General features: G+C 43.8%; 1 protein-coding gene across 1 annotated transcript in view; it reads left to right on the plus strand.

The window, feature by feature from the left end:
* Positions 1-404: 404 nt before the first annotated feature.
* Positions 405-16,643, plus strand: part of LOC139269134 (neuronal growth regulator 1-like) — a 353,215-nt gene continuing 336,976 nt past the window's right edge. Inside the window, exons 1-2 of the mRNA XM_070888236.1 lie at positions 405-484; positions 6,945-7,177. Coding sequence (XP_070744337.1) covers positions 405-484; positions 6,945-7,177 — 313 coding nt within the window. The remainder of the gene's footprint in view (positions 485-6,944; positions 7,178-16,643) is intronic.

The following is a 16,643-nucleotide window of genomic DNA, read 5'->3' on the forward strand; positions in this document are numbered from 1 at the left end:
CCTAATTAACCATATATTCTACATTACACGTCCTTGACTGACTGCCTTCCTTAGCAAGACATTTCCATGTTTCCAGGAGCTCAAGAACTGTCATATTTTAATTCTGCATAGCACTTGATCATCTCTATTACATTTATTCTTACTATTCACAATCACGATCCTAACCAAATAATCCAATTATTTTTTCAAAGCACTTAAGCAAAAGCATATTAATTACTTTGGCAAAAACTTCTTCATTGCATTAGTGGTATGTAGATAAGATTGGATACATTATGCAGTGCCATAGACTGTCACAGACTTAAGATTTTTTGCTATGTTCTGTACAACAATATGTTATGATCATTCAAGCAATATTAACTAAAGGCAATAGAAGCCAAACTGTGAATGCTGTCCGAAAGGCCATAATGAATCATGAGATTCTCCTGGTCTTTCATGTCAGTTTCTCTGGAGAAGAGCAACAGATTGTGTTGGCTGAGCATGCTCAGTACATTAACAAGATAAACTCATTGCAATGGGATGTTTTGTTCCTATTACCAACACATTTTTTACCTCAGTTAAATGAGTTTGACAAGGTTTCACACCAATTGTTAAAAGCAGTCAGTAAAGGTGAGAAATACAGTCCCCCAGAGGATTAGACAGAGCTTTCACCTCTGACACCTGGGAGGGTGAAATTCAACTTTGGCTGGGCGCAAAATGGGTGGTAGCAGATCAGCCTCCTGTTATACAGCACTTCTGATTTTTCTTTAGGAACATCGGCTGTGGTGTATAAAAGGTGGCTGACCCACGACTGCCTATTTTGCGCCACCGCTGAAGTTAAATTTCACCGTCCCCTCACCATGGTTTCAAATCCAGATTAGAGAAAAAGGTTAGTAAAGACAAACATAGGTCCCCTGCAGTCAGAATCAGGGGAAGTCATAACGGGGAACAAAGAAATGGCAGACCAATTGAACAAGTACTTTGGTTCGGTATTCACTAAGGAGGACACTAACAACCTTCCGGATATAAGAGGGGTCAGAGGGTCTAGTAAGGAGGAGGAACTGAGGGAAATCCTTATTAGTCGGGAAATTGTGTTGGGGAAATTAATGGGATTGAAGGCCGATAAATCCCCAGGGCCTGATGGATTGCATCTCAGAGTACTTAAGGAGGTGGCCTTGGAAATAGCGGATGCATTGACAGTCATTTTCCAACATTCCATTGACTCAGGATCAGTTCCTATCGAGTGGAGGGTAGCCAATGTAACCCCACTTTTTAAAAAAGGAGGGAGAGCGAAAACAGGGAATTATAGACCGGTCAGCCTGACATCGGTAGTGGGTAAGATGATGGAATCAATTATTAAGGATGTCATAGCAGCGCATTTGGAAAGAGGTGACATGATAGGTCGAAGTCAACATGGATTTGTGAAAGGGAAATCATGCTTGACGAATTTTTTGAGAATGTTTCCAGTAGAGTGGACAAGGGAGAACCAGTTGATGTGGTGTATTTGGACTTTCAGATGGCTTTCGACAAGCTCCCACACAAGAGATTAATGTGCAAAGTTAAAGCACATGGGATTGGGGGTAGTGTGCTGACATGGATTGAGAACTGGTTGTCAGACAGGAAACAAAGAGTAGGAGTAAATGGGTACTTTTCAGAATGGCAGGCGGTGACTAGTGGGGTACCGCAAGGTTCTGTGCTGGGGCCCCAGCTGTTTACACTGTACATTAATGATTTAGACGAGGGGATTAAATGTAGTATCTCCAAATTTGCGGATGACACTAAATTAGGTGGCAATGTGAGCTGCGAGGAGGATGCTATGAGGCTGCAGAGCGACTTGGATAGGTTAGGTGAGTGGGCAAATGCATGGCAGATGAAGTATAATGTGGATAAATGTGAGGTTATCCACTTTGGTGGTAAAAACAGAGAGACAGACTATTATCTGAATGGTGACAGATTAGGAAAAGGGGAGGTGCAACGAGACCTGGGTGTCATGGTACATCAGTCATTGAAGGTTGGCATGCAGGTACAGCAGGTGGTTAAGAAAGCAAATGGCATGTTGGCCTTCATAGCGAGGGGATTTGAGTACAGGGGCAGGGAGGTGTTGCTACATTTGTACAGGGCATTGGTGAGGCCACACCTGGAGTATTGTGTACAGTTTTGGTCTCCTAACCTGAGGAAGGACATTCTTGCTATTGAGGGAGTGCAGCGAAGGTTCACCAGACTGATTCCCAGGATGGCGGGACTGACCTATCAAGAAAGACTGGATCAACTGGGCTTGTATTCACTGGCGTTCAGAAGAATGAGAGGGGACCTCATAGAAACGTTTAAAATTCTGACGGGTTTAGACAGGTTAGATGCAGGAAGAATGTTCCCAAAGTTGGGGAAGTCCAGAACCAGGGGTCACAGTCTAAGGATCAGGGGTAAGCCATTTAGGACTGAGATGAGGAGGAACTTCTTCACCCAGAGAGTGGTGAACCTGTGGAATTCTCTACCACAGAAAGTTGTTGAGGCCAATTCAGTAAATATATTCAAAAAAGAGTTAGATGTAGTCCTTACTACTAAGGGGATCAAGGGGTATGGTGAGAAAGCAGGAATGGGGTACTGAAGTTGCATGTTCAGCCATGAACTCATTGAATGGTGGTGCAGGCTAGAAGGGCCGAATGGCCTACTCCTGCACCTATTTTCTATGTTTCTATGTTTCTAACAGGATAAAAAAACTCTAGTGTCTGCTAGTTGCAAGGATTCCATGTAAACTGAGTTTAAGCAGTAGCAATGCAATTTCTATGACTCCAACGCACAAAACTACGCCAAATCCACTAGTAACTGGCAGGATGGCTGGTTCGGGAAATGGATCACTTTGGTTCAGCACTTAGGCCCAATGTTAAGGCAAATGCTTGTTATTGGAGTAAAGTAGAGGAAGAATGCTCTGCATCTAGCCATGCTGTACTGACAAGGTAATAAGAACATAGGAAATAGGAGCAGGAGTAGGCCATTCAGCATTAGAGCCTGCTCAGCCATTCACTAAGATCATGGCTGATCTTTGACCTCAACTCCACCTTCCCGCACTGTCCTCATATCCCTGGATTCCCTTAGTATCCAAAAATCGATCGACCTCAGTCTTCAATATACTCAACGACTGAGCTTCCCCAGCCCTCTGGGATAGAGAATGCCAAAGATTCACAACCCTCTGAGTGAAGAAATGTCTCCTCATCTCGGTACTAAATGGCTGACCCCTTATTCTAAGACTGTGACTCCATGTTCTAGACTCCTCAGCCAGGGGAAACATCCTCCCAGCATCTGCCCTGTGAAGCACTGAAGAATTTTATACATTTCAATGAGATCACCTATCATTCCTCTAAACTCTAAGGAATATAGGCCTAATCTACTCAATTTCTCCTCCTGGGACAATGCCCCCAATCCAGGAATCAGTCTAAGAACATAAGAACATAAGAATTAGGAACAGGAGTAGGCCATCTAGCCCCTCGAGCCTGCTCTGCCATTCAATAAGATCATGGCTGATCTGGTCATGGATTCGGCTCCACTTACCCGCCCTCTCCCCGTAACCCTTAATTCCCTTATTGGTTAAAAATCTATCTATCTTTGACTTGAAAACATTCAATGAGCTAGTCTCAACTGCTTTCTTGGGCAGAGAATTCTACAGATTCACAACCCTCTGGGAGAAGAAATTCTTTCTCAACTCGGTTTTAAATTGGCTCCTCCGTATTTTGAGGCTGTGCCCCCTAGTTCTAGTCTCCCCTACCAATGGAAACAAGCTCTCTGCCTCTATCTTGTCTATCCCTTTCATGATTTTAAATGTTTCGATAAGATCACCCCTCATCCTTCTGAACTCCAAGTAGTAAAGACCCAGTGTACGCAATCTATCATCATAAGGTAACCCCCTCATTTCTGGAATCAGTCTAGTGAATCGTCTCTGTACCCCTTCCAAAGCTAGTATATCCTTCCTTAAGTCAGGTGACCAAAACTGCATGCAGTACTCCAGGTGCGGCCTTACCAATACCTTATACAGTTGCAGCGAGACCTCCCTGCTTTTGTACTCTATCCCTCTTGCAATGAAGGCCAACATTGCATTTGCCTTCCTGATTACCTGCTGCACCTGCAAACTAATCTTTTGGGATTCATGCACAAGGACCCCCAGGTCCCTCTGCACCACAGCATGTTGTAATTTCTCCCCATTCAAATAATATTCCCTTTTACTGTTTTTTTTCCCAAGGTGGATGACCTCACACTTTCCGACATTGTATTCCATCTGCCAAACCTTAGCCCATTCGCTTAACCTATCCAAATCTCCTTGCAGCCTCTCTGTGTCCTCTACACAACCCGCTTTCCCACTAATCTTAGTTTCATCTGCAAATTTTGTTGCACTACACTCTGTCCCCTCTTCTAGGTCATCTATGTATATTGTAAACAGTTGTGGTCCCAGCACTGATCCCTGTGGCACACCACTAACCACTGATTTCCAACCGGAAAAGGACCCATTTATCCCGACGCTCTGCTTTCTGTTCGCCAGCCAATTCTCTATCCATGCTATTACATTTCCTTTGACTCCGCGTACCTTTATCTTCTGTAGTAACCGTTTGTGTGGCACCTTATCGAATGCTTTTTGGAAATCTAAATACACCACATCCATCGGTACACCTCTATCCACCATGCTCGTTATATCCTCAAAGAATTCCAGTAAGTTAGTTAAACATGATTTCCCTTTCATGAATCCATGCTGCGTCTGCTTGATTGCACTATTCCTATCTAGATGTCCCGCTATTTCTTCCTTAATGATAGTTTCAAGCATTTTCCCCACTACAGATGTTAAACTAACCGGCCTATAGTTACCTGCCTTTTGCCTGCCCCCTTTTTTAAACAGAGGTGTTACATTAGCTGCTTTCCAATCCGCTGGTACCTCCCCAGAGTCCAGAGAATTTTGGTAGATTATAACAAATGCATCTGCTATAACTTACACCATCTCTTTTAATACCCTGGGATGCATTTCATCAGGACCAGGGGACTTGTCTACCTTCAGTCCCATTAGCCTGTCCAGCACTACCCCCCTAGTGATAGTGATTGTCTCAAGGTTCTCCCTTCCCACATTCCTGTGGCCTGCAAATTTTGGCATGGTTTTTGTGTCTTCCACTGTGAAGACGGAAGCAAAATAATTGTTTAAGGTCTCAGCCATTTCCACATTTCCCATTATTAAATCCCCCTTTTCATCTTCTAAGGGACCAACATTTACTTTAGTCACTCTTTTCCGTTTTATATATCTGTAAAAGCTTTTACTATCTGTTTTTATGTTTTGCGCAAGTTTACCTTCGTAATCTATCTTCCCTTTCTTTATTGCTTTTTCAGTCATTCTTTGCTGTTGCTTAAAATTTTCCCAATCCTCTAGTTTCCCACTAACCTTGGCCACCTTATACGCATTGGTCTTTGATTTGATACTTTCCTTTATTTCCTTGGTTATCCACGGCTGGTTATCCCTTCTCTTGCCGCCCTTCTTTTTCACTGGAATATATTTTTGTTGCGCACTATGAAAGAGCTCCTTAAAAGTCCTCCACTGTTCCTCAATTGTGCCACCGTTTAGTCCTTGTTTCCAGTCTACTTTAGCCAACTCTGCCCTCATCCCACTGTAGTCCCCTTTGTTTAAGCATAGTACGCTCGTTTCTGACACAACTTTCTCATCCTCAATCTGTATTACAAATTCAACCATATTGTGATCACTCATTCCGAGAGGATCTTTTACGAGGAGATCGTTTATTTTTCCTGTCTCATTACACAGGACCAGATCTAAGATGGCTTGCTCCCTTGTAGGTTCTGTTACATACTGTTATAAGAAACAATCCCGTATGCATTCTATCAATTCCTCCTCCAGGCTGCCCCGTGCGATTTGATTTGACCAATCGATATGTGGGTTAAAATCCCCCATGACTACTGCCGTTCCTTTTTCACATGCCTCCATTATTCCCTTGATTATTGCCCGCCCCACCATGAAGTTATTATTTGGGGGCCTATAAATTACGCCGACCAGTGACTTTTTCCCCTTACTATCTCTAATCTCCACCCACAATGATTCAACATTTTGTTCAATGGAGCCAATATCATCCCTCACAACTGCCCTGATATCATCTTTTATTAACAGAGCTACCCCACCTCCTTTCCCTTCTTGCCTATCTTTCTGAATCGTCAGATACCCCTGTATGTTTAATTCCCAGTCTTGGCCACCTTGCAACCATGTTTCTGTAATGGCCACCAAATCATACCCATTTGTAATGATTTGTGCCGTCAACTCATTTACTTTATTTCGAATGCTGCGTGCATTTAGGTAGAGTATTTTCATCCTAGTTTTTAAGCCATGATTTTTAGTTTTGACCCGTCCTGCAGCCCTTTTATATTCAGTGGCCCTTTTTGTTTCTTGCCTTTGGTTTCTCTGCCCTCCACTTTTACTCATCTCTTTTCTGTCTTTTGTTTTTGTCTCTTTTTTGTTTCCCTCTGTCTCCCTGTATTGGTTCCCATCACCCTGCCATATTAGTTTAACTCCTCACCAACAGCACTAGCAAACACTCCACCTAGGACATTGGTTCCGGGTCCTGCCCAAGTGCAGACCGTCCAGTTTGTACTGGTCCCACCTCCCCCAGAACCTGTTCCAATGCCCCATGAATTTGAATCCCTCCCTGCTGCACCACTGCTCAAGCCACGTATTCATCTGTGCTATCCTGCGATTCCTACTCTGACTAGCACGTGGCACTGGTAGCAATCCTGAGATGACTACTTTTGAGGTCCTACTTTTTAATTTAGCTCCTAGAATGCTTGATGTAGACAATGGAGTGTTCCATTCCCCAGCTCTGACGTCCCTCGTGTTGAAAAGCATGAAATTCGCAAAGAAAGGCAAAATAAATACATGAAATCAAATTGTGTTTTCGTTATGTAAAACTAATAGTTTTGATTTCTTTTGTTGTCCTTAGGTGCTATCTTGAAGACGGTGCTTCAAAGGGAGCATGGTTGAACCGGTCCAGCATCATCTTTGCGGGGAGCGATAAATGGTCCGTGGACCCACGGGTGTCAATTGCATCAGGCGGTAAACAGGAATATAGTCTTCAGATTCAGAATGTAGAAGTTACTGATGATGGCCCATATACCTGTTCAGTGCAAACCCAACATAACCCCAAGACATCACAAATGCATTTGATAGTACAAGGTAAGCCATTTTAAAAGATTGTGTGTTGTAGGGAACCTTGCATTAGTCCATCAACATAAAACATCAGAGGAAGTATACGTAATTCTATTAAACCCAAAGTAGTTCATTAATATATAATGTTGATTGCTTACAGACATACTTTTTAACTCAATTTTTTCCCTCGTCTTCTGAAGGTGATGACTCATACTGAGGTGCAGTTCCATAGGCAACACTGCCCTCTGGTATCAATGTAAGAGGCCATTCTCCTTGATGTGTGATTTAGACACTATAAAGGAAATAATAGAGGGTTGATTTTGTCCTCACTCAAATATGCAGCGGTGGTCAATAGGTAGTCATCAGGAGGCCTGAGCCTGGGTGACTTTTTCCTTCCATAGCCCAAGAGTGTTGAGGCCAGTTTTAACATCCTGACTTTCACTTCAGCTGAAGTTAACCAGATCAGCACAGACTGGAGATTGGAGCTGAGATGTTCCAGGTTTGTATGGGTCAGATTCACACTGTATTTATAACCAAGTCATTGAAGCAATGCTACTGGTTTACTTTAAAGTAACATTTAAGGCATTTCCAGAATTCGCAACATAAATGGCAATTTTTAAATGTGTTAGAAAGAAGAACATACATTTATTTGGCACTTTATCACATTCTCGGATGTCCCAAATGGCTTTTCAACTAATAGATTACTGTACGACTTGTAGTCACTGTTATTGTTTAGGTAAACACAACAGCCAATTTGTACACAACAAATGAAATAAATGGCCAGTTAATCTGTTAGGTTGAGGTATGAATATTTGGCAGGATACTGGTCTTCTTCAAGTAGTGTCATGGGATCTTTTACATCTACCTAAGTAGGCAAGCAGGACCTCGGTTTAATGTCTCATCTAAAACACAGAATCTGAACTTCCTCAATACTGCACAGAAATATCGGACCAAATTATGTGCTCCATGATCTAGGTTGTAGTTTAAACTCACAATCTTAAATGTGCAAGTGCTACCAACAGATTCAATCTGATACCTGATATTAATAGTTTTTAGATGAATCTACAATGCAAAAGTTTGCTTTTCTTTTAATTTTAGTTATCATTTTGCAAAGCAGTGACTATTTAGGCACATTGTGGACCAAATACTACACCAGAACTTGGTTTGCTTTAATATAAGAATAATTGCCTAAGAATAGGTCATTTAGTGAACAAGTCTGTTCCTTCTGTATTTCATATGCAATCAACCCTATCATGGACACAATCCAACCTATTTAATTTCCCGAGGAAAAGCTTGCATAAAGTCTCCCTGATCCTCAAGAGTGATCAAATAAATTGGAAGAATATTCATCTTACCTCACAGTTCTACTATTCGACACTGCCCCATCATATCATCTACAGCAGAAGAGGATTATTTTATCCTATTAATTATTTAACTATCTCAGTCTTAACTGATCCTTATAGCTTCAAATATAAAAGCAAAATACTGCGGATGCTGGAATCATAGAATCATAGAAATTTACAGCACGGAAGGAGGCCATTACGGCCCATCGTGTTTGCGTCAGCCGACAAAGAGCTATCCAGCCTAATCCTACTTTCCAGCTCTTGGTCTGTAGCCCTGTAGGTTACGTCACTTCAAGTGCACATCCAAGTACTTTTTAAATGTGGTAAGGGTTTCTGCCTCTACCACTCTTTCAAGCAATGAGTTCCAGACCCACACCAATGTCAGGTTGAAGAAATTTCCCGCAAATCCCCACTAAACGCCCTACCAATTAATTTAAATCTATGCCCCCTGGTTGTTGACCACTCTGCTAAGGGAAATAGCTACTTCATATTCACTCTATCTAGGCCCCTCATAATTTTTTACACCTCAATAAGGTTTCCCCTCAGCCTCCTCTGTTCTAAAGAAAACATACCCAGCCTATCCAATCTTTCCTCATAGCTAAAATGCTCCAGTCCAGGCAACATCCTCGTAAATCTCCTCTGTACCCTCTCTGGTGCAATCATATCTTTCCTGTAATGTGGTGACCAGAACTGCACACGGTACTTTAGCTGTGGCCTAACTGTTTTATACAGTTCAAGAATAACCATCCTGCTCTTGTATTCTATGCCTCGGCTAATAAAGGTAAGTATTCCATATGCCTTTTTAACCACCATAGCTACCTGGCCTGCAACCTTCAGGGATCTGTGGACATGCACTCCATGGTCCCTTTGTTCCTCTACACTTCTCAGTGTCCTACCAATTAATGTGTATGCCCTTGCCTTGTTAGCCTTCCTCAAATGCATTACCTCACACTTCTCCTGATTGAATTCCATTTGCCACTGTTCTGCCCACCTGACCAGTTCATTGAAATCTTCCTGCAGTCTACAGCTTTCTTCTTCATTATCAACCACACAGCCAATTTTAGTACCATCTGAAAACTTCTTAATCATACCCCCTACATTCAAGTCTAAATCATTGATATATACCACAAAAAACAAGGGACCTAGTACTGAGCCCTGAGGAACCCCACAGGAAACAGCCTTCCAGTGACAAAAACACCCAGCATCCATTACCTTTTGTTTCCTGCCTCTGAGCCAATTTTGGATCCAACTTGCCACTTTGCCCTGGATCCCATGGGCTTTTATTTTCATGATCAGTTTGCTATGTGGGACCTTATCAAAAGCCTTGCTAAAATCCATATACACTACATCAAATACACTACCCTCATCAACCCTCTTGTTGCCACCTCAAAAAATTCAATCAGGTTAGTCAGACACGATCTTCCCTTAACAAATCCATGCTGACTCCCCTTGATTAATCCGTGTCTTTCCAAATTAAGATTTATCTTGTCTCTCAGAATTTTTTCCAATAATTTTCCCACCACCGAGGTTAGGCTGACTGCCTGTAATTACTTAGTTTATCCCTTTCTCCCTTTTTAAACAAAGGTACAATGTTAGCAGGCCTCCAGTCCTTCAGCACCACACCTGTAGCCAGAGAGGATTGGAAAATGATGGTCAGAGCCTCTGCTATTTCCTCTTTTGCTTCTCTTAACAGCCTGGGATACATTCCATCCAGGCCTGGGGATTTATCCACCTTCAAAGTTGCTATGCCCCTTAATTCTTCCTCTCTCACTATGTTTATTTCATCTAATATTTCACACACCTCCCCCCTGAATGAAATGTCTGCATTGCCCCTCTTTTTTGTGAAAACAGATGCAAAGTATTCATGAAGAACCATACCCATGTCTTCCGCCTTTACACACAGATTACCTTTATGGTCTCTAATAGGCCCTACTCTTTCTTTAGTTATCTTCTTGCACTTAATGTATTTATAAAACATCTTTGGGTTTTCCTTGATTTTATTGGCTTTCCAAATTTCCTTTTTAATTGCACCCCTGCACTTTCTATACTCTTCTAGAGTTTCTGCAGTATTGAGCCCTCCGTATCTGTCATAAGCCTCCCTTTTTTTCTTTATCCTACCCTGTATGTCCCTTGACATCCAGGGGCTCTAGATTTGTTAGTCCCACCCTTTTTCTTTCAGGGAACATACTTGTTCTGAACCCTCAGGATCTCCTCCTTGAATGCCTCCTTGATTTACCTTCAAGTAGCTGTTTCCAATCCACTATGGCTAAATCACCTCTCAGCTTAGCAAAATTGTCTTTTCCCCAGTTGAGAACTTTTATTCCTGGTCTATCTTTATCCTTTTCCATAACTACCCTAAATCTAACTGAATTATGATCACTAGCGCCAAAATGCTCTCCCACTGATACACCTTCCACCTGCCCAGCTTCATTCCCTAAAACGAAGTCCAGAACCGTCCCCTATCCTTTTTGGGCTGGCTATATACTGGCTACAAAAATTCTCCTGAATGCATTTTAGGAACTCCACACCCTCTATACCTTTCACACTCATTCTATCCCAGTTAATATTAGGGTAATTGAAATCCTCTACTATTACTGCCATATTTTTTTGGACTTCTCAGAAATTTGCCTACATATTTGCTCTTCTTTTTCCCTCTGACTATTTGGGGGTCTGTAGTACACTCCCAACTGTGTGATCGCCCCTTTTGTGTTCTTCAATTCAACCATATGGCCTCATTTAATGATCCTTCTAACATATCATCCCTTCTCACAGCTGTAATTGTTTCTTTAATCAATACTGCGACCCCCCTCCTGTTTTACCCCTCTCTATCCCGTCTGACAACCCTGTAACCAGGAATGTTGAGCTGTCATACCTGCCCTTCTTTCAGCCATTCTCAATAATAACTATAATATCATACTCTCAAGTGTCTAGCTGTGCTCTCAGCTCATCAGCCTTATTCCCTATGCTCCTTGCATTGAAGTATATACCATTTAGCACTGCTTTTTTATCACTTGTTTCCTATGTCTTCCAAATTCACTTTCTACTTTTCTGCTTTCCAATTTCAGGTTTGCTTCTCTCCCTTTTGAATCTATTCTCAGGTTCCCTTGCCCCTGCCAATTTAGTTTAAACCCTCACCAAAAGCACTAGCAACCTCCCCTCCCGCAAGATTATTGGTCCCAGAATCTGAAATAAAAACAGAAAATGCTGGAAATACTTAGCAGGTCAGGCAGCATCTGTGGAGAGAGAAACAGAGTTAATGTTTCAGGTTGATCACCCTTCATCAGAACTGGAAAAAGTTAGAGATGTAAAAGGTTTTGCAGCAATTGTAGGGGCAGGAAAAGAGGGGTGGGGAGGAAAGAACAAAAGGGAAGGTGTGTGAAAGGATGGAAGGCAGAAGAGATTAAGGGCTAGGTGTTCCACTTTTTTTGCATGCTTACGCCCACTTAGCATCCATTTTACTGCTGAAGTAACATATAACGCTCATATATCGTCCATTTAGCCACAAAATGGAAACTGACGGGCATTTTTCAGACACTTATCGCCGAACGTTACTTTTCCCATGTGTGTAACGACAGGAAAAAATAATACCACCCGCCCACTTTTTTGGGGCGGAATCATCAGAATGGGCGGAATCAATGCCCATAATATCGCCCAGCATTAGTTTCCGCAGGTAATTAACACCAAGATTCAATAATACCGACCGCCCATTTTTTTTTGTCGTAAAGATCACATTTGCCGAAACTAATGGCCAGGAGATCGCCCAGCGTCACTTTCACCACCTCGCACACATATTGCCCACAATATCGTCACCCAAAAAAACGCCTGCAAAAGGTGGAACTAATCACAGCGTTATGGACGCCATGTTCGACATCACATGTCGCATCATTTAAAAGGCTGCTCTGCTTCAACCTCGGGGGAGTTTGGATGTACTCTGGAGGTTTTTGGAGGTGATGTGAACATCTTTAGCATACTGTGAATGATTGGAATTGAATAGGTGTCTTCATCGGGACATTCAGTCGGAAAACAGAGAGCTATTGCAATGGGGCCTATCCTTTCTCACCCTTTCTTGATGACCAATTACATGCTGCAGACTCGAGATGGCCGAAGGTACGCTCCACAGCATTATGTGCCCAATGTAAGACATGCCAGACTGATGAGGAGGACCAGAGGTTACACTCCCCGCATGTATAGGGAGAAGCAGTCTTACCTCAACTTGCACGACACCACCTGCCTTCGGAGACTGCGCTTCCACAAAGAGGTTATCACTGAGGTATGCCAGCTGATAAGTAGAGGTCTGCAGCTTGCTAGCACCATCAGTACTGCACTGTCTGCCGAGGTCAAAGTCACCGCGGCACTGTTGTTCTATGCCTCGGGTTCTTTTCAGGCCACAGCTGGCGATATTTGCGGTCTGTCTCAGCATGCCACACACTGCTACATTAGACAGGTCACTGAAGCCCTGTACGCATGCAGGAGGGACTTGATCAGCTTCCCTATGACCAGGGAGGCACAGACTGAGAGGGCTCTAGGATTCTCCAGAATTGCAAACTTCCCCATGGTGCAGGGAGCAATAGACTGTACGCACAAGGCGATGCGGGCACCTTTTCAGGATGCAGAGGTTTTCAGGAACCGCAAGGGATTCCACTCCCTGAATGTGCAACTGGTTGTTGACTACCAGCAAATTATAATGGCAGTGAATGCTGAATTTCCGGGCAACATCCACGATGCTCACATCCTGCTTGAGAGCACTGTATTTGACTTGTTTAACAATCAGCCACAAGGTCAATGCTGGATGCTTGGTGACAAAGGATATGACCTCGCCACCTGGCTGATGACCCCCCTGCATGACACCCACACCGAAGCCGAGAGGCGATACAATGAGAGCCACAGAGCCACTCGCAATATCGTTGAGAAAATCATTGAAGTGCTTATGCAGCGTTTTAGATGCCTGGACCACTCAGGAGGCGAGCTCCAATACCACCCTGAGCAGGTAGCTCAATTTGAGGTGGTGTGCTCCATGCTACACAACTTGGCTATCAGGAGGGGACAAGAATTGCCTGAAGAGTCTGACAGTCCACCTCACCAGAGAGAGGAAGAGGAGGACGAGGAGGCGGACACTGACATCTGCCCAGACAATCAGGCTGATGCTGAAGCCATGCCCCCGCCCCCATGTAGACCACATGAAAGGGCCCATGGTGGCATGATAACTCCAAGAGACTTACATCAGGAGCTCATCAATGTGCGTTTTGCCTGAAAGAACGTTGGTGTTATTTACAAGGCTGACACACTGCTGGATGTGCAGGTCATACATCAATGGTGGGCATCACCTTGGTGACAGTTAAAGTTTAAGTTGATTGAAGTTAAGTGTAATTATACCCTTTGATGTTAAAGAATCACCAGTGTGTAATGGTGCAGCAATCTGAGCCAATGCGCAACAAAGTTTTGTTTAATAAAAAACATTTAAACTGAACATTTGTCTGAAATCATCAGTATTTCTGTAAAAACCAACCCTTCACCGCTCCCCCCCCCCATTCTCCTCCTCCCCACCTCTACCCCTTCCCCTTCCCCTCCTGCCTCCAAGCCACCTGGCTGAGGAGCTCCTCAAGCGATGCTTCATTGGGGGGCGGGGGGGGTGACGACCGAACCGCTGCTTGGATACAGGAGAGGATGGTCCTGAGGTGGGAACGTGCTCCAAGCCAGAAGCACGATGTTGCTCCTGGCTCTGATGTGTGGTTGGCAATGGGGGTGCGGCACCTTGGGGTGTAGTGCCACGCTCTGGGACCACTGGGAGCTCTCTGCCACCAGTGTTCCTGGCTACCAGCTCCAGGGCCTCCACCATCCCTTCCATGTTATATCTGATTTGTTGGACAAAAACTCGGTGCCAACTATGTTCTTGGTGCTTAGGAGGCTTTTTACTACTGGTGAATCTCCCCCGTGCCTCCCACAATAGCCAAACAAGCACCACAGCCACACATGCTTTCAGTCCCTCTCAGCTCCCTCTCTTTTTGTCTCCTCTTCTGCGCATGTAATAATGACCCTTGACCTCCTGAATCATGGGACTCGAGCGTTGCCATGCTGTTGCTAAGGACAGCGACATTTTACAGCAGTAGGTCAGAGAGATTTAATGCTACCGGCCATTTCATATCGCGCACAGTAACGCCCAATTTCAAAAATGGAGTCTAGGTGCTTTGAGAATGGGCAAGAAGCCGGCGATCTGAAAACCCATTTTTACTGCCCACGCCGGAAATAATGCCCATTTTTGGGCGATCTGCACAAAAGTGTAAAATCTAGCCCAAAGAGACAAAAGGAGATGATGGTGCAAGGCTAAAGGAGATGATAATGGGACAAGTTAAGAAACAAAAGATGAGTCTCGATAGGGTACAAATTGAAATGGCAGAATCATCAACAGCTGCCCTGGGAAAGAGAGAAAAAAAATAGGGGCAGAGTTTATGTGTTGAACTCGATGTTGAGTCCAGAAGGCTGTAAAGTGCCTAAACGAAAGATGAGGTACTGTTCCTCGAGCTTACGTTGAGCTTCATTGGAACAGTGTAAGAGACTGAGGACGGAGAGATTACCGTGGTAGTGGAGCGGAGAATTAAAGTGACCGGAAGCTCTGGGTCACGCTTACGGACTGAACGGAGGTGTTCTGCAAAGTGGTCACCCAATCTGCATTTGGTCTTCCCAATGTAGAGGAGATATAGCTTCTAATCCTGTTTCCAACCAGATATTTATCTTTTTGATGGTGTTAATCAGCACACCTCACTGCTTTTTCTGAAAGCCTGTTCCACATTCCTATTATTCTGTGGGAAAAGACTTCTCGTAATCTTTAATTTTATTTGAAGCTTGATAATTTTAATCTATCTGGATAAGTAACTGTGCCTCTATCCTTCTGTTACAAGCCTATCTCCAACCTCTCTTCCATCCTTGAACATGTCGTCAACCTCTTCCATCATTTCCTGTCAAAATCCCTCTTTTCCAGTTTCTATACAACCTGTTCAATGCAGCACATCTCCTCTTGTTGCTTCTCTTGCCCGCTGCCACTCCTTTCTAGGTCCGTTTGGTGCCCCATAGTTACATTCTTGATCTGCTTTTCTTGCCCCTCAGCAATATCATTTATAGACATTGTGGTCAGCTTTGACATATTTTAACAACAAGCCACTCTAACTCTGATTCACTCGATCAGCCGACCTGCTAAAACACCAGCGAGTTCACACTGGGGAAAGACCGTTCACCTGTTCTGAGTGTGGAAAGGGATTCACTCAGTCACCCAACCTGCTGAGACACGAGCAAGTTCACAAGTGACTGCAGGGGTTGGATTCTGCTGTTACTGCTGCTTTTATTCACATCCTACTGAATCGTGTTCATTCTGTTAGTTGGCATTTGTTTCTGCTGATAATCCTTCAACTAGGCTGGAGTTTAATATTTTGATATTTCAAATAACAGTGTGTCACTATTTGATATCTCCAAGATAAGAGGAAACTAATTGATGTCCTGTTACTGACTGCTCCATTTTTGATCAGGGCGGAGGAGCGGTGAGAGATCGAGGCGGAGGAGTGGTGGAAGTTCGGGCCCCAGGAGAGGCGAGGGTTCGGGACCCAGAAGAGGCGGGGGCCCAGAAGGGGCGAGGGCCCAGGGGCAGCACAGGCCAGCCCACTCTGCGATCTATGGACAGTAGAAGCATGTGTGTGCACTAGGTCCGTGCAGCAGAGCTTGGTCTCCAGTTGTCTTGGTTAACCCTTGTCACTGGATCAAGACCTAACTCTGTAAGATTTATTATATAAGAGAACTCCAGAAAATTTGTCAAACATGATTTCCCTTTCATAAAACCATGCTGACTCTGCTTAATTGAATCATGCTTTTCCAAATGTCCTGCTACTGCACACTAGGTCCGTGCAGCAGAGCTGGTCTCGAGTCATCTTGGTTCATTCTTGCCACTGGATCAAGACCTAGTTCTGTCAAGCCCATGTGGTGGCTGGTGTGCAACGGCCACTCCATGTTAAAAGAATCCATGCACAGTCATCTTCCACCCTTCAGTATGTAGTTCTGGACCTAGAATGTCAGGTCCCTCATTGAAACATCTGTGAACTCATCCCTTTTTGGTGTGGAAGTAAGTCATCCTCGATATGAGAAACTGCCTAATTCTATACTAATAC

The sequence above is a fragment of the Pristiophorus japonicus genome, chromosome 8, assembly GCF_044704955.1.
Source record: "Pristiophorus japonicus isolate sPriJap1 chromosome 8, sPriJap1.hap1, whole genome shotgun sequence".
In the NCBI taxonomy this organism is placed as follows: domain Eukaryota; kingdom Metazoa; phylum Chordata; class Chondrichthyes; family Pristiophoridae; genus Pristiophorus; species Pristiophorus japonicus.